This window comes from Rosa rugosa, chromosome 1 (genome assembly GCF_958449725.1).
Source record: "Rosa rugosa chromosome 1, drRosRugo1.1, whole genome shotgun sequence".
Lineage (NCBI taxonomy): Eukaryota > Viridiplantae > Streptophyta > Magnoliopsida > Rosales > Rosaceae > Rosa > Rosa rugosa.
In genome coordinates this window covers 8,112,825-8,130,369 of record NC_084820.1, presented here as the reverse complement: position 1 = coordinate 8,130,369, position 17,545 = coordinate 8,112,825, and the positions used below count along the sequence as shown (strand labels likewise).

Here is a 17,545-nt window from a genome sequence, read left to right as displayed (position 1 = left end):
AAAGAAAAAGGTTGTTCTAGTTGGACCTCCAAATTTGCTATTTGGACCTCCCATACTTAGTACACCTCTAATTTACTTTTTAGAATATTTAAAAGGCTAAGTAGACCTCCTTATTTTTACCAAAACACTCTTGAACATAAGATACAACAATATGTTACTCTACTTTTTATCTCTATCTTCAACATGAGAATAAGAATGAATCAAAATTGTTCTCTTATGAGTATGTCTCTCCTCCACGAAAATTAATCAGAGGTTCTCGATCTTGATATGTTGCTGGAATCCTTTTGAATTTACTAAAAGAATGAATTTCAAGGGTTTTGGTTGAAAGATCGAGCAATAACTATATCATAATACTCAATGAATTTAGTTTAATTAAGGAAATTCCAAATCATATTATTTTGAATTTATTTTTGTATTAAATGATGGGCCATATATAGAAATTATTGTTTTTACTTAATTATTTTAGGTAAATTATAAAACTATATGTCAATATATATAAGGAAATTCTGGAAAAATAAAAAATAAAAAATCAATTTAATTGAATGTTATATTTAGGGAGGTAATTTAAGAAGAGTATTTTTTTTTAATAAAAAAAAATAAGAGTTTTTTTTTTTAATTTTTTTTTTTTTCAGTTTTCTCTCTTTGTTCTTATTTGTCTTTTCATATGACTTAACAAAGTATATTAATAATTGAAAAAAGTTAGAGGTCCAAATATTAAATTTGGAGGTCCAACTAGAATCACTAAAAAGAAAAACCTATTAAAATTAAAAGATGGGTTCGGCTCCGAACCGGCCCAGAAAGAAAGGTTCGCGGTCACGGACTCGGGTCCGGCCATAAAATTAATCCGTTTTGACCCGTCTACAAAACCATACCTGGCTCCACTCTCTCTGTCTGTTTTTCGATAAACCCTCGCCGTTAAAATTGGTTGCAGCTAGGGTTTTTCTGCAACCTCCCAATTCCGTCCGCCCAACATGGAAGCCATTGAAATGGAAGAGCTGCCGCTAACCCCCACCAGCACCACCGCCTTCGACGACGACGCCGACGCCGACGCCGACATCTGCACCTCAATCCTCACGCGCTTCGGCAACTCCACGCGCGAGGACCACCAGCACCTCTGCGCCGTCATCGGCGGCATGGCCCAGGGTTTCAAAGACCAGAACCTCCCTCCGTCTCCGGTCGCCTACTTCGGCGCCGCGTGCTCGTCTCTCGATCGAATCTTATCGGAGCCGGAGCCCTCCGGTCACATGATCGACGCGCTCCTCACAATTCTCTCCATGGCCGTCCGGAAAGTCTCGCCGGCGATTCTCGTGAAGAAGAGCGACCTCGTTAACGGACTCCTGGTTCGTGCTCTCCTGTCCAGCTCTTTGACCGTCGCCGGAGCCGTCTCCGGGTTGAAATGTATAGCGCATTTGCTCATCGTCGGCAGCCGGGTCAACCACAACAACTGGTCAGACATTTCTCAGCTCTATGGCTTCTTACTGAGCTTCGCTACCGATTCCCGCCCTAAGGTGAGTGACTGATCATATTGTTTTTGTTTCGGATATTAGTTCAAATGCATTGCATTGTTTAGTTCAGCTGCTACAGCACAGTTTATGACTATTTTGATTGTATATGGTAGTGGATCAATGCTATATAGTAGTGATTTGATTGCGAAATTATTAGGTGTACAAAGTAAAGAGTTGTAGAGGTAGAAATTGATAATTGACCGGGGCTGTAATCTAAAACAGGTGAGAAGGCAATCACATTTGCGGTTACGTGACGTACTGCAAAGTTTCCAAGGGACTTCGCTGCACTCACCGGCAAGTCAAGGCATTACTGATTTGTTCAAAAGGTTTATTCTGCTTGCTGGTGGAACAAAACCAGCTGCTAGTGAAGGGCCAAAAGGGAGTCTCGAGGTTTTATATCTTTTGGATGCTTTTAAAGAATGTCTTGCTCTTATGTCGACCAAGAATAAAAACGAGATCCTCGAGCTCTTTAAACCTCTCTTGGGACTGCAAAACCCTGTTGTTACAAGGCGCATAACGGATGGTTTGTATAGGCTTTGTCTCGAACCATGCCCAGATGTTTCTCCTCAGATATTGCTTGATCAACTATGCTTATTATCTCTTTCTGTCTCCAACAATAAGACATCTGTGGATGACATGACATTTACGGCTCGTTTGCTCAATATTGGAATGGCAAAGGTTTATTCACTCAACAGGCAATTGTGCGTGATTAAACTCCCTACTGTATTCAGTGCACTACGAGGTATTGTTTTCCCGTTTATCCAACTTTAGTTACATATGTATAAGCTTTTTCAATACATTAAATACAGCCGCCTCTACTTTCCTGTTTACTTCTAAATACTGAAAACGTATTTCTATGTGATTTGTAGATATATTGGGTTCTGAGCATGAAGAGGCCATTCATGCAGCAGTGAACGCATTTAAGAGTCTTATTCATGCTTGCATTGATGAAAGCTTGATCAAACAGGGGGTTGACCAGATTGTGAAGAATGGAAATATGGATGAATGCAGGTCTGGGCCAACTGTAATTGAAAAAGTGTGTGCTATTATTGAAAGCTTGCTTGGCTACCACTACACTCCTGTCTTGGACCTTGCATTTCAAGTTGTTTCAGCGATGTTTGATAAATTAGGTATTAATATCTTCTGTATGCAATAATGCCCTCTCCTCCAAATTAATAGGTTCGATTACTTCTATCCGTCCAGGCATTTATTTTTCATTGTACAAGAAGTGTAACAGCTGTTATATACAGGGGTATACTCTTCTTATTTCATGAGGGGGACACTGAAGAGCTTGGCAGACATGGAAAAGCTGCCTGATGAAGATTTCCCTTTCAGGAAAGAGGTTCTTTTCCGATCTATTGAATCCCTATTTTTGTTGTCTGTACTTTGTTCTTTTGAAATTATGACTATAAATACTATAAATTGGTAAGTCTATTTTTCACTTAAGCACTTTCTAACATAATAATTTTATTAATATATAGCTGCATGAATGCCTCGGAACAGCTCTTGTTGCGATGGGACCTGAAACTTTTATAGGCTTTCTGCCTCTTAATTTGGAGGCTGAAGACCTTAATGAGGTGAATGTTTGGCTTTTTCCAATATTGAAGCAGTATACAATTGGTGCACGATTGAGCTTTTTTACGGAGTCAATTTTGGGTATGGTCGAGGTGATACGGAACAGATCTCGACAGGTATTAATCATTTACTGATGGAATGAGTTATTTATTTTATTTGTCAATTACCGCTAACTTCTTATATTTGGCAGCTTGAGTCACAAGGACGTATTTTTTCATCAAGGAGTACAGACGCACTTATATACTCCTTGTGGTCACTGTTACCTTCCTTTTGCAACTTCCCTTCTGATACTGCTGAGAGTTTCAACGATCTGAAGCAAGCTTTGTGCAACGCCCTTCGTGATGAACCTGAGATTCGTGGACTAATATGCTTGAGCTTGCAAATTCTTGTTCAACAAAATAAGAAAATTGTGGAAGAAGTGAATGATCTGTCTGATAGCGAAGTAGGTACTGCCAAACAGAGAGCGATGGCTAATTATACCCCTCAGGTTATGACAGATAACTTGAGCGTGCTCAAATCAAGCGCGCGCGAGATCTTGACTGTTCTATCAGGTGTCTTCTTGAATTCTACAAAAGATGATGGAGGTTGTTTACAGGTATCCTCCAAACCTGCTCTGCAGACCAGGCTCAAATTTTATTTAACATACACTCAGTCATTACATATGTCATGTAAATATGTAGAAATTTGTAATGCATTTCACAATGATATATCTTTAGGTATATATAGCCTTTTAGAAGGCATATTATATTTAAGTTACTCACAACGTGAATTAAGAAGTGCTAGAGAATATGCATTACAAATTTACAAGTGATGAGATGAAGTTGGGTTTTAGAGTAGATTATACTATATTCAGTCTTATTCATTTAAGAGGGTTATTAGGGGTGTAGAGGTTAAAACAACTTTATCATATTAAACAGATCTTTATATTGGATATTCTCTGTCCTTTTTAAGTGAATTCCAGTGTAAATTCTATAGAATTTTGTTTTGTTAAATGGAGAATAATTATGCTTGTACCATTTTCAGTCCACAATTGGTGAGTTTGCTTCAATATCAGATAAAGCAGTTGTGTCAAGGTTGTTTCTAAGTAATATGCACAAGCTTTTGAGGGTCACTAAAGAGGCCAGGGCAGCTGCAAGTTCTAGTGATTCTAATTCCATGCAAAGGTATGTCATTTTCAGTTTGCTTATGATTTTCAGAATCAGTACTTGGGTCTTGGACATAACAGTTGTTATTCTTTCTGTGTGATATCTTACATTTTATTCATTTCTTCATCTTAACTTCAGGGCACTACTATTTGACTTAGCAGTTTCATTTTTACCTGGTTTAAATGCTGATGAGGTTGACGTGTTGTTTAACGCAATAAAGCCTGCATTACAGGTCTGAAACCCTTTCTCTTTCCATATGCTTATTTACTTGGTTTTTCAACTTTTCATGCAACTTATGAGAGAAAGGAAAGGTTGAACTAACTAAGGGTTTCCTGACTTCAGGATGACGAAGGTTTGATACAGAAGAAGGCGTACAAAGTTCTTTCAATCATTCTTCGGGTATGCAACCGAAAGTTGTGGATTTTTTATATTTTTTTTTATGAATCTCTATTAATTGTCAATGGATCATCTTCATTGTTCCGTGGAATATGCAGAAACATGGTATAATGGTTCTAATTGATATGGTATATGACTAATTCTTAGTTCATTAAGAGATAGTCCCAAACGTCTCTCATATAAGAAAAAGGATGAGAAACATTAAGATGGAATTATGCAGTGATGGGCCACATCCCTCCTATTTTGCGGTAGCTTATATATATATATATATATATATATATATATATATATATATATATATATATATAAATGAAAGCAAATCATTTCTGGAATGGACTGATTTATTTATGGCTCTCTTTGCTCTATGTTTGGCAGGACTTTGATGGGTTTATCTCTTCGAAGCTCGAGGATTTGCTTAGACTGATGGTGGAATTGTTGCCTTCATGCCATTTTTCAGCTAGACGGCATAGACTTGACTGCTTGTACCTCCTAATAGTCCATGTTTCGAAGGTATATGTAAGCAAATACTCATCTTAGTCTCGAAATTATGTCGTTTTTTATTAAGTACGAGTCGGGATGTATGGGATTCAATATGTAAAAACTTTAATCTTTTTGTAGAGCGAGACAGAGCAGAGGTGGCATGACGTCATAAGTTCTTTCCTGACAGAGATAATTCTTGGGCTTAAAGAGGTAAGGCGGTATTTCAGCTGCAATATTTGGTGAATATGTCATTATCTATCTTGGTGTACTGGTGCTTTATTAATATCGGCTTTACATTACTTAATTCAATTCCTCATGAAATTTGCAATCGTGCCTACTTCTATGATCTACCAATTCAGAGTTGTTTGATTCGCCATATTAGGTTGAGGTAGAGCAAATTGTTAAACATGCTAAATAATTTGCAGACTACCTTAATTGTAGAACTTCATCTTTCACGAGGAAACCGAGTCAAGAGTTGCTTTAAGGAATAAACTTTGAATGCTGATTTCTCTTTTTGAAATGGTTTTTTTTTTCCACACTACATCTACAGTTAGTTGGTTACTGTGAGGAATATCAATAAAAAACCTTTTGTACTTTGTCGTTTATATGGATTTTGTTGATAGAGATTTCTTTCGATGCAGGCTAACAAGAAAACAAGAAACAAAGCATATGATATTCTAGTCCAGATCGGCCATGCTTGTGGGGATGAGGAGAAAGGCGGGAAGAAAGAGAACCTGTATCAATTCTTTAACATGGTACTTGACACTGTTTCAGGCTACTTATTATTACTCTAATTAGTCTATTGACAGGAAGTCCATGCTATTATTTTAAGTGCTTTTATGGTTCTTTCTTCCTTTGATTATGATTGGCTACAATCATCTCTATCTGAGCTTATCTTATGGTCACAGGTAGCTGGAGGCCTGGCTGGCGAAACCCCTGTTATAATCAGTGCTGCAATGAGAGGCTTAGCTAGGTTGGCTTATGAGTTTTCTGACCTTGTGTCTTCTGCTACCAATTTGCTTCCATCAACGTTTCTGCTCCTCCAGAGAAAGAACAGAGAAATAATTAAAGTTTGTTCTCCCTCTCTTTTTATATCAGCGTTCAACGTTCATTTTGAAATTTTTGTGCAAATCGCTTAATATATCATTCTGTTATTTGTTATTCATTTAATCTTGCATGAAATACAGTCATTTTACTTTTGATTCTTATATGAACATTTCCTTTATTTCAGGCTAATTTAGGCTTGCTGAAGGTATTGGTTGCCAAATCACAAGCTGAGGGGTTGCAATTGCACTTGAAAAGCATGGTTGAAGCCTTGTTGAAGTGGCAAGATGATACTAAAACTCATTTCAAAGCCAAGGTTGGTGCTTTAATTAACATTTTTTGTGATTTTATTCCTACATGACTTCAGTCTGTGCGGTAGCTGTGCTTTCGATAGTCAGTTTCTTATCTCTTACTGGTGAAAGCTGAATTGTTTTCAGATTAAGCTTCTACTAGAAATGCTCGTCAAGAAATGTGGGCTGGATGCTGTTAAGGCTGTCATGCCTCAAGAGCACATGAAACTACTTACCAACATTCGGAAGGTCTGTTGCCAAAGATTCTGTGCTAGAATTAGAATAGCCAGGGTTTTCACTACTCATTGCTTATCTTTATATCTCTTGTTGAGCACAGATTAAGGAACGAAAAGATAAGAAACAACAGGCTTCTAGATCGGAGGAAGCTAAATCTCATGCATCCAAAGCAACTACATCCAGGTCTTTCTATTTCACAGTATTAGAATTATATATGCATCTGTGCATATGTAGGTCTACCTACAGTCTTGTTTGCAAATGAAGCTCATATGTAATTAATACTGTACATAAGATTTAATGCTTTACTAAAGGTCTTGAATTTTTCTCTGTCAATGTTGAAGTTTTGTTCCTGCCTCTTTGAATCCCGGTGACATGCTGCATAAGCATTATGAAATGTACTTATCCCTTTGTGCCTGATGGATCCATGAGTTATCAGTACAGCATAGTGTTACTTCTTTACCTCTGAAAGGGCTGAAGAAGTGTTATTGGGTTGACCAGAGTATATAAAAAGGGGAGAGGATTGACTAGTAATCGATAAAACTGTAGCATTTCAAGGGGTAGAATCCTCCATAATTTCCAACCTACAGAAGCCCTTTAGTACTTCTCTGGCATAGACAGGTGGCCTCTAGAGAAATATGCCCTGGAACTCTTGGATCTCATTCTGTTTGTTATGACAGCATCAAATCCATATAAAAAATGTTTATTACTTTTTACTATATTTAAAACTTATGACCGTGAGATTTCTATGGCTATGTTGGTCATATCCTTGTAACTTTCATGAAGCTCAATCAATTCATCTTCCCTATTTTCTGTAACTCCTGTTCTTTTCTTTCAGGCTAAGCAGATGGAACCATTCAAAAGTATTTTCTGATTTTGGTGATGAAGAAACTGATGATAGTAATACGGATTATATGGATTCCCAAACAGTCACTGGCCGGCGTGGCAAGGCTTCACACCTCAAATCTAAAGCATCTTCATCATGGTTAGTTGTTTTAGTATTCATGACTGCACATAAATTTGATATTTGATCACAGTCAACTCCGTAAGCTAATTTATGTCCAGAATAGAAACTTTCAGTCTGGTTCAATTGGGTTTCTGTTTGTTATATCTGGCAGAGTTAAATTGCCCTAACCACAACTGTTTTCAATATGAGCAGGGCCAAGAGTAGAACAAATAAGAACTTGCCTGACCACTTATTTAATCAACTAGAAGACGAGCCTCTTGACTTGCTTGATCGGCAAAGAACAAGGTCCGCACTTCGATCATCAGAGAATTTAAAACGTAAAATGGAGTCTGATGAAGGGCCAGAGATAGACCCTGATGGGCGCCTCATAATTCATGAAGAATCAAACTCGTACAACAAAAAGCCATCTCATCCTGATTCAGATGCAAGGAGTGAAGCAGGAAGTCACTTGTCTGTGAATACAAAGAAAATACAGAAGCGAAGGAAGACATCAGAATCTGGATGGGCTTCAACTGGCAATGAGTATGCCAGCAAGAAGGCTGGTGGGGATTTGAAAAAGAAGGACAAGCTTGAACCATACGCGTATTGGCCACTTGATCGCAAGATGATGAGCCGCAGACCAGAGCATAGGGCTGCTGCCAGGAAAGGGATATCAAGTGTGGTTAGGATGACAAAGAAGCTTGAAGGGAAGAGTGCCTCAAGTATACTCACCAGTAAAGGCTTGAAGTTTAAAAGGGTCCAGAAGAAGGGCAGCAAGAGAAAAAGTAAGTGAGGAACCGAGTAATTTCAACGCATTAAAGGAAAATGACTTCAGTGTTTTTCTTTTCTTTTCCCTTTCTTAAATGCAACGCTGATGAGACCACAGTTAAGTTATTATAATTATTGTAACCCCTGATGCTTTGAAGAGGTCATGTTCATAAGGCTTGCTATGAACACGCAATTTTGCTGAATTAATGTTTATAAAATGGACCACAATTTCTTGTAGGAGACATGTGAGACTTATTTTGGAGAAAATCATTTGTCCTATAAGCATTTTTTATTTGAGACTTCTTCGGCAAGGCGCTTCTTTATTTTGGAGAACTTTGCCAACGCTAACGCTTATTATTAGTCAGGAAAAGAATGTTTCAAAGACCACAGCTGATGAGTTTCCGTTGGCATGGGCTGCGGAGAAGTGAGTGGGTGGGTGGGTGCGGATTAGTTTATGAAAGTAATTTTTTTGTTAATTGTTTATTTAAGGTTTTGGCTTTTTTTAATCTCTGACAATGAGAAATATACATAAAATTATTTTATATTCAATCATTACCTATCATGATCGTTGCAAACTCTGAGCACTGAGAAACGAGGAAGTAATAACGCAATCAAATTCGAGGTATTGCTTTTTATCCTGTTGAAATATTATAGGCTGCTTAATTGGCTTTGCATCTCATCTCAAAATTTGTTTGCGTCATTAGAAATTCAATTTTCATTGTGTCGGATTGAAGAACACAATTAAATTGTCATGGGCACACATATTACGAATGATTACATTGAAATATGATGTGTACCTCTTGTGATTTTTATTTTATTTGCCTCGATCAGTTTAGTTTTGTGAGCCAAGGATCGGACTGAGTACATATATATGGCGAGAACATGCTCCCAAGAACTTCTTTGTAGATTGCGTGTTAAATCTTTGAAGAGATTCCAATATATGTGTGTGCAAATCTTGGTATGCTGTATTTATGCACCCAAGTTTTGTCACCAAACACCTCCACTCTCACAGCAGACAGAACAAGAATACTCGTTCCTTCCTGCTTTCTCACTCCCTGGATCTCCGTTATATTAATGAGTTGCCCATTGATCAACGAAAAGACACTTGTTTCAGCTTGGTCAATTTAGACGAAACCACAGATGATATTGTTTCTATCGACTGGCTTAAGCTTTCGGATAATTCAGACTCAAGCTTTTTTTTAAGGATCGCACTTTTCCCAGGGAACGTGAACGCCAGGCATCATGTAAGTTCTAATTCATGGAAAAAGCTTAGTCATCCTTTGCTTGACCATGTTACTCTATATCTTCCAGATTGTATTACTGACACCAATGTCAACGGAAATGCTCACTGGTTGGCTTATGATGATGGCGTCCCTAGTGACTGGCAGTGATTGCTATATATATTCTTTCTTTTGACATGGTTGGTGAAGATAGAGCTTCCAGAATTGAGTCGCGAAACAACTGCATATGTCGTTGCACTGTTTAATGAATCTCTTTCTCTTATTGTTTATCCAAAGACGCTAGTTTCTTTCTTGGAAGAAAGTGACACCAAATGTTTTGACATATGGGTTATGAAAGACTACGGTGATGACAGATCTTGGACTAAGCAATTCACAGTTGGACCAGTTGCATTTGCTGACATACTACTAGGTTTTTGGCGAAATGGCGAGTTTCTCATACAACATGGTTCGGGACCCAAGCGCCGGAAAGATATATGGAGCAGCTTTGTTTTGGTCAAGGGCTTCAATTGATCCGATCTTGTATCTACTCAGAGAGCCTAGTTTCAGTGACAGGGAATGCACGAAATGATTTTGAAATACTACTTGAAGACTTTCCCTTCGTCATGACTCCAGACATGAAGAGAGTGCTAGGTTATATAGACAAATGTCCATGTCGTTCTTGTTCAACTTCTGCTTGATTATTTTCTTTTCATTTACTTCTTTTTTTTAGACTACGAGTTTTTGAAGTCTACAAGTCAAATAGCTTCCCCCTTTGTGTTATTGGCTTCATTGTTTTTTTTTTTGGTTTCAAAGAATTGGCTTCATAGTATTTTGTTCATATATATTATTTCTAAGAGCGTGCTTTAACTAACAATCTGTTTTTTTTGCTTTTGAGTTTTGATTGATCACTTATAAATTTAACTTTTTGTTTGTGTTACATTTTAATTCTAGTCAACGAGTCATAACTATATTAAATGTTGTCAACAAATGCTAGCTCTTGTACATAGCTTGCTTAATTTTTAACCAAGTGAAATGCTAAAGGTTAATGTAGAGAATATCACAAGGTCTTCGGTACACGGCGTGTATCTTCACATATCACTAAGATTAGACGGTTTTGAGTGTCAAATAACTGACTCAATTTATGGACGGACAAAATTACATATTTGTTGTATGTAAACTTACACCGCCGTATATACTTATTTACGCCAGACTGCAAAACTTCTGATCTAAGACACAGTTTTTCCTCAATTTTATTGATTTGTATGTAGATAATGCAGCCCTGAATTAGATCAAAATTTTTTAGGATGTAATCAAACTGTGTACCTTTGTAGTCGGAAATAGATTCCAACTTACAATTACAATACAAAAAGTACTAAGAAACACAATGTCACGCAACTGCCAACTCAAATTTCATTACAGTTGGTTATCTGATCAGCCAACTACTTGTACATGAAAACCAAAATCAACTACTGCTTTTACGGTGGTTCAGTGACTGCCGCATAAGATCAAACCCTACTGTGGATATTAAGGACATGGGGAAGTTTTCTAACAACAATAAGAAGCGAAAGTATTTCTTGATAAACCATTGGGTGAGCTCCTAATATTCTCCTCGGGTACACCTCAACAGTCTTCTCAAGTGATCAGCTGTCCAACCAATTCCATTTTCATAGTCACAATTCACCCAACCAAACAGAAGATCAAATACCAGAGACTTCCTGGGTGCTCTCTGCGAAGTGGAGTGTTCCCATTAATATCATGCAAATAACAAGATCTCTTAAATAAGCAAGCAGGTTAAACAGACGAAAGTATTTTTTACTTTTTGTTCTTTTGCCAGAAGAGCATTGAAAAGTTTGATGGTAATTGTCCTAAATTAGATATTTGGTTTATCCAGACTCTAGCCAAATGATCCAGACTTTAGTTTATGAATTGCTTGGTTAGTTTTCCATGTCAAAATTTATAAATCTATAGTAATTATAAATCTATAGTAAAAGGTAAAAGATAACCAGTAAACATACCTTCAGTGATATTGAAGTAAAAGTTGGAGTTGGTCACTAGATCTGTGTTACTACTTGTAAGGAGCAAACAAAACTGATGAGTTGTGGCCGCCAAACCCAAACGAATTAGACAATGCCACCTTAATGTCCAGTCTTTCTTTCTTTGGGCCTACAAGCACTTTCATATCCTGAATTCACATAAATCTGTCAGCTACATTGAAAATAATTTGCAGTAAACATTGAAAAAGAGTGAAAAGGCAATGGAAGACAACATACCACACCCTCATCTGGGTCTTCCAGATTAATATTTGGATGAACCCATCCAGTTCGTATTGCCTGTATAAATAGAGTAAATATCAAGAAAAACAACAGAGAAAGGGAGGGGGGGGGGGGGGGGGGGGGGGGGAGAACAAAATAGATAAGTGCACAAAATCTGCAGGTTCTACCAACTACTTCAGTATTGAAAAGCGAAGTCAAACAACTTGTTCATTTAACAAAAGCACATGAATTGCGCCTTTGCATCCCACATGACATAAAACTAAGGAAAAAAAAAAACATTTTTTCCAAGTAAAAAGCATCACATATGTTACCTGTACTGCTGCAACAGCCTCGACTGCGCCAGCTGCTCCTAGCAGGTGACCAATCATGGATTTTGTAGAGTTGACTCTCAACTGTAAAAGGTAGAGGTCTTCAACCACATGCCAATAAAATTGAAATGAGATGCTTGTGAATTGAGGTTACCTCAGGATTCTGGCCAAAACAATGCATCAGAGCGTGATACTCTTTTAGGTCTCCAGCTGGTGTGGATGTTGCATGTGCATTAATGTAATTGACGTCTTCCTTAGATACGCCAGACTGAGCTAATGCCTTCTCTATGCATTGAATAACTCCAGCCCCTGTTTCAGATACAAAACAGATAACGTCAATACTACATTGATTCTAGAATATATGTAATTCAAGGGAACAAAATGCAAGGTGACTCAGCACAACCCTGGTGTATGACAGAACTCTCAACTCTCTTACAAACAACATATGAAGTCAATTACCGAAAAAGTAAATAAACAGAGTTTCTAAATAACATATGATGCTAACAATAATAACCTACTCAGATTCTAGAATATATGTAATTCAAGGGAACAGAAGGCAAGGTGACTCAGGACAACCCTGGTGTATGACAGAACTCTCAACTCTCTTACAAACAACATATGAAGTCAATTACCGAAAAAGTAAATAAACAGAGAGTTCCTAAACAATATTTTTTGTGAAATGTTTCAATTACTGTTCTTTAATCTTTAATATCTTAACCTTGCAAGAAACCTTTAAGAAAAAAAAAATTAAATAAATAAAATAAGAAACACCTAAAGAAACTAGGGGGATTGATGAGAAACAAAAGAATAATTTAAAAAAAAAAAACACAACAAACTTATGTTTGTTTTTTTCTTTTGGTCAGGAACAAAAGATACTGAATTGGGTAGAACAATGAAAATGTGAGAACTGAAAACAATGAAACTAGTATATCAGCAGAAGAGACTTAAAAGAAAATACGCTTTTTCTTTTTTTGGTCTGAAAAATAACAAAAAAATACTCTTGTTCCCTTAGATCAACAAGACAATGAATGTGTGTCTGTGTGAGAGAGAGAGAGAGTTTTATTGTTAATGAAAGAATATTACCATCAGGGCGTGGCTCAGTCATGTGGTAAGCATCACATGTGAAGCTTCCACCAAGAAACTCTGCATAGATGGTTGCACCTCTTTTCTGCCAAATCCAAAATATTAATGAAACTAAGGGATCTAAAGTAACTTCTACATACAAATAATGTAGCATCATATCAGATAGCGAGAAAGAAAAGTAGAATCAGATAATGGGTTCAAGAGGCTAGGGTAGCAGCAATTAAAACAGCTACAAGTCACCCATGTAGCCTGACAGAAGTAAAAAAAAAAAAAAAAAAAAACATGACTGGTTCTATTCAAGGGAACTACAGATACAGACTTGACACAGTGTGTGGGATAAGTCCCAGATGACGTCAATCTTACAGACATGTTGACCTCTACTAAACGGACAAGACAAGGTGACATACATAGACACCCAAACCATGCACATAAATTTAGAGTTTAAATACCTTAGCATGTTCTAACTCTTCTAGAAGCAACACTCCAGCTCCTTCCCCCATAACAAATCCATCACGATTCTGTCCAATAACCAAAACCACATCTTGTGAGAAACAAAACAGATGTAAGCCCACAACTAAGCAATCAGGACTTGCCAAGTTTTTTTTATTCCAAATGCATTCACTTGTCAACTTGTTAAACACTTCACTAGTAAATAAACTCAAATCTCAAATTTACTATACGAGGCTAGACAAGGTTTAGTTATAATAGGATGCCTACACTTGATACTAAGACTAATTTATATTCTGACAACAAAAACATGATGTGATTTTACCTTCTTTTTTTTTCTTTTTCTTTTTTTTCGCTAACAAAAATATAGATAAGTCTCAGCACATAGCCAATGACAATGGAAAAAAGAAGATGTTTGAGTAACAGGACTATTCATGACATTACAGTATCCCAAGGTCGTGATGCTTTAGTTGGATCACTGTTCCTTTGTGAAAGTGCTCTGCATGCCACAAAGCCTCCCAAGCCTGTAGCAATAACATAAGAACAAGCTTATCATGAAAACTTCTTGCAATTTGGAGACAAAAAAAATGTAGTAAGAGATGGGAGAAATACCAATAGGTATCATTACTGAATCTGAACCACCAGAAAGCATAATGTCCTGCATAGAATTTCAAAGAATGTTGCAACAGAATTAAATGCTGTACATGGAGGACTGTATTATATCCTTCCTTTTCTTTTCTATATTTTTCTTTTAAGGTTCTAAAATTTATTTGTCGTATCACTTCATAGAACTTATAGACATTTTAGTGAATTAGGTTTCCATAATCCCATTGGGGTGCTAGTGAAAAATCCAGAGAACTTACAGCTTCACCTCTAATGATATGATTTGCTGAATTCAAAATGCAGAAGTTGCTTGTAGCACAAGCAGTAGAGATTGAATAATTTGGGCCCATCCAACCCTGCAATTTTAAGGGGAATAAGCAGTTAAAAATATTACAAAATTTGAACGGCCACCAAGAAACATCAGAGAGTACCACCGCAACATAAACATAAGCTCACCAGATCCATTGCGAGCATGGCAGAACCCATATTTGTAGTTGCGAAAGGCACACAGAAAGGATTCATCTTCTTATATGAAACCCGTAAAGCTTCAATTGCATCATTGAAGATCTGTTCAATACCAAAACACCAAATCAATCATCTGCGACAATGAAGAACGTATCAGGTTCCTCGTTCAGGTGCAGGACTTTTGGTTCTATGTGGGACATCTGGCATGGTATTTTACTTTTTTCAAAAAGATTTTTACCATTACCAAATTTTTTGAATAAGGGAGTGAGTCAGATGCTGATGTACTGTTTTACATTAAAAACTAAATACAAAATCAAGTAATTTCTGACATCAAAATACTTTTGGTACGCATTATCTCTGGTGGAAATGACACAGTGGTAGGTGTGAAATTGGCATACTTATTTCAAACTATACTTTTTAGAGAACATGAACCAGAAAACCAATCAGTGAGAGCTCTTCTAAACCAAGTGTTGGCCATTCTCCAAAATATTTAGAAATTGTTGAACCATATAGCACTAATGTTACCTTCATTCCACCCATTGCAGAACCGATCAACACCCCACATTTAGTTTTATCAATTTTCTCCATGACTTCTTCTGTAATTCCACCATCTGCCAAGGCTTTCTTTCCAGCAGTAAGCAAGTAAAGCATGAATTTATCCATTCTTCTGGAAAACTTTGGTGCTACCCATCCATCAGTGGAAAAGGACTTGATCTCTCCACCAATTTTCTAAAGAAAAGAAAAGGCAGTCAGAACAAAATATTGAGAAAGCAACAAATGACGAGAGGTTTAGATAATTAATCACCGTAGGAAATGGGGAACAATCAAAAGCTTCTATCTCACTAATGCCACTAACACCCTCAAGCAGATTATTGTAGAAAACATCAGCATCATGACCAAGTGGGGTCACCACACTCATTCCTGTCACAACCACTCGCCTCTGTCTTGTTATAGGTTTCTTTTGCTTTGTTAATTCTTCAGTAGGTTGCACAGCAACAGCCATGGTTTCCCCTATATTTCCAGTAATGACAGTAAAATTATATAAGGCAAAGGTGGCATGGATATCAGAGAATATAGAATCAGTAATTTACTTTATAACTACCGAGTGCCAAATTTCTTCTCCAATTTGAATCTCCGCAATACCAAAGTTGGGGACTTGGGAGTCCTTAAAGATGTATTAGGTAACATGAGAGTTTTAGGACTCACTAAAAAACTTGCATGCACACCTAACACAAACAAAGAACCTTTCCTCTTTATCTTTTTAAGGTGCCAAATTTTGACTAACAAAACCTTTCATTCCCTTTTCTATTTAGATAAAGCTTCCTGGCCCATTCACGAATCAACAATCTGCAATTACAGATATTCTGAACAAACAAATCATCTGGCTATTCACCCATTGTTATTACAACCGAAGACAAAATAAACACAGCATGCAAGTTTTTCCTACCCTCTTTCCAACAACATTGGTTCCTAATAGGTATGCCAACTTTAGGTAAACCAAACTACGGATGATATCAGCTCAATGGGTTCATAATCAAGATTTTACACAAACATAACCAGAATATTACAACTCCAAAATCCACCATTACAGAAATCAATCACCTAAATTAAATGATTTAAATCTCACTTCAGATGCAAACTTCCCAAGTAAGCAAGCAAACACACACGCAAAACATACACTAACAGATAAAAACAAGATTCTGAACCCAAAAAAAAAAACACAATAAGCATGAAGCTAGAATCAATCAAAAGGGTCAAAATCAATTACCAGAATGGGCATTAAAGCGCCTCCTGCTTCGATTCAAAGACCCAGTTTTGGATCCAAAGAGCGAGGACAGCCCATTTGAGCCCAAAGAAGATAAACCCTGAGAGCTATAGTACTCATCGCAAGGCTCAAACGCCAAACAAGAAGTCATCAGGCCCTGAATGCTGGATCCGCCCCTACTACTTAAGCAGTAGCTGCCACTACATTTCGCCAGCCTCCGTCTCCGGCCACCACCCAACTTGGCACGTGACGGCCGGGCGGAGTAGTCCCCGTCGCACGTGACCGACATGCAAGCGGCGACCAGCCACGTGCAGAGAGGAGACGCGGCCGAAGTGGCGGCAGCCATGATGGTTGGTTCTTTGATGGCGAAATCAAAAACCCAGATGGGGATGAGCTCCAAAGTCTCCGAATTGAATAGGGTAGGCGATGAAGATCAGAAATGGTGATTCAATCGGGCGCATTCGATTTCTTTCGTCTCTGTTTTCCTATGTGTAACTGCAACTCTCTCTCTCTCTCTCTCTCTGTGGGTGTTTGAAACGGTTGGAGAGGAAGAAGAGCCGAGAGAAGTATTGGGTGGATGGAAAGGAGAAGTCTTGAGAATAACAAAGACAAAAGCAGCTTTTCTCTCTTTCTTGCTCTCTGGGTCTCTTTCTGCTCACTGTGCTCTGATGCCTCTGAGGAGGAAAGAGAGAAGGATACTGACTCACTCTTCCCCTTAATACATCATCATCAACATCTACCAAAAAATACCAAAGATCTATGACCAGAAAATTTATATTTACTCATTTTTCTACTCAAATTCATTTTTGTCTTACTTAAATTGTTGTATAGTGTGTTTAGCCGCTGTGTGAGTGTGTGACTCACATGTACACTGCTTTTTTTTATGTGTGTATATATTTTGCTTGATTCACTGTTCTTAAATTATGATTTTTCGACTCTTTGTTCTATTGCTTCTTGTGCAAAATTTTAGTTCTTTGTTGGCCTACATTTTTAACACA

The 17,545-nt window shown here is 37.5% G+C and overlaps 2 protein-coding genes across 3 annotated transcripts; one reads left to right on the top strand and one right to left on the bottom strand.

Moving 5' to 3' along the window:
• The first annotated feature begins 877 nt into the window (after nt 1–877).
• On the top strand, nt 878–8,625 carry LOC133714419 (uncharacterized). 2 transcript variants are annotated; one of them, XM_062140534.1, is made up of 18 exons: nt 878–1,508; nt 1,728–2,247; nt 2,375–2,635; nt 2,756–2,847; nt 2,987–3,196; nt 3,271–3,675; nt 4,104–4,243; nt 4,364–4,457; nt 4,568–4,624; nt 4,997–5,137; nt 5,240–5,311; nt 5,743–5,856; nt 6,010–6,171; nt 6,333–6,461; nt 6,583–6,684; nt 6,773–6,855; nt 7,508–7,654; nt 7,829–8,625. In XM_062140534.1, the coding sequence occupies exons 1-18, from the start codon at nt 972–974 to the stop codon at nt 8,406–8,408; spliced, it is 3,846 nt and encodes a 1,281-aa protein (XP_061996518.1). In that variant the 5' UTR covers nt 878–971; the 3' UTR covers nt 8,409–8,625. The 2 variants fall into 2 exon arrangements, with proteins under 2 accessions (XP_061996518.1, XP_061996525.1); XM_062140541.1 differs by having other exon boundaries at nt 879–1,508; nt 4,997–5,131.
• Nucleotides 8,626–10,910: 2,285 nt separating this feature from the next.
• Nucleotides 10,911–17,276, bottom strand: LOC133714413 (3-oxoacyl-[acyl-carrier-protein] synthase II, chloroplastic-like). Its single transcript, XM_062140529.1, has 14 exons — nt 16,551–17,276; nt 15,588–15,793; nt 15,308–15,511; nt 14,774–14,884; nt 14,578–14,673; nt 14,327–14,372; nt 14,159–14,238; nt 13,717–13,785; nt 13,268–13,352; nt 12,339–12,493; nt 12,188–12,268; nt 11,874–11,933; nt 11,619–11,785; nt 10,911–11,329 (listed from the first exon to the last, which is right to left on the bottom strand). Exons 1-13 carry the CDS (start codon nt 16,891–16,893, stop codon nt 11,669–11,671), a joined length of 1,653 nt encoding a protein of 550 aa, XP_061996513.1. The 5' UTR covers nt 16,894–17,276; the 3' UTR covers nt 10,911–11,329; nt 11,619–11,668.
• Nucleotides 17,277–17,545: the final 269 nt, after the last annotated feature.

Coding starts and splice junctions, on each gene's coding strand:
- LOC133714419 (XM_062140534.1), top strand. CDS start 972: ATGGAAGCCATTGAAATGGAAGAGCTGCCGCTAACCCCCACCAGCACC. Junction 4,625..4,996: donor TTCTTTCAATCATTCTTCGG/GTATGCAACCGA, acceptor TATGTTTGGCAG/GACTTTGATGGGTTTATCTC. Junction 5,312..5,742: donor TAATTCTTGGGCTTAAAGAG/GTAAGGCGGTAT, acceptor CTTTCGATGCAG/GCTAACAAGAAAACAAGAAA.
- LOC133714413 (XM_062140529.1), bottom strand. CDS start 16,893: ATGGCTGCCGCCACTTCGGCCGCGTCTCCTCTCTGCACGTGGCTGGTC. Junction 15,794..16,550: donor GCGCTTTAATGCCCATTCTG/GTAATTGATTTT, acceptor CTGGAAATATAG/GGGAAACCATGGCTGTTGCT. Junction 12,269..12,338: donor GTTTTGGCCAGAATCCTGAG/GTAACCTCAATT, acceptor TACCTTTTACAG/TTGAGAGTCAACTCTACAAA.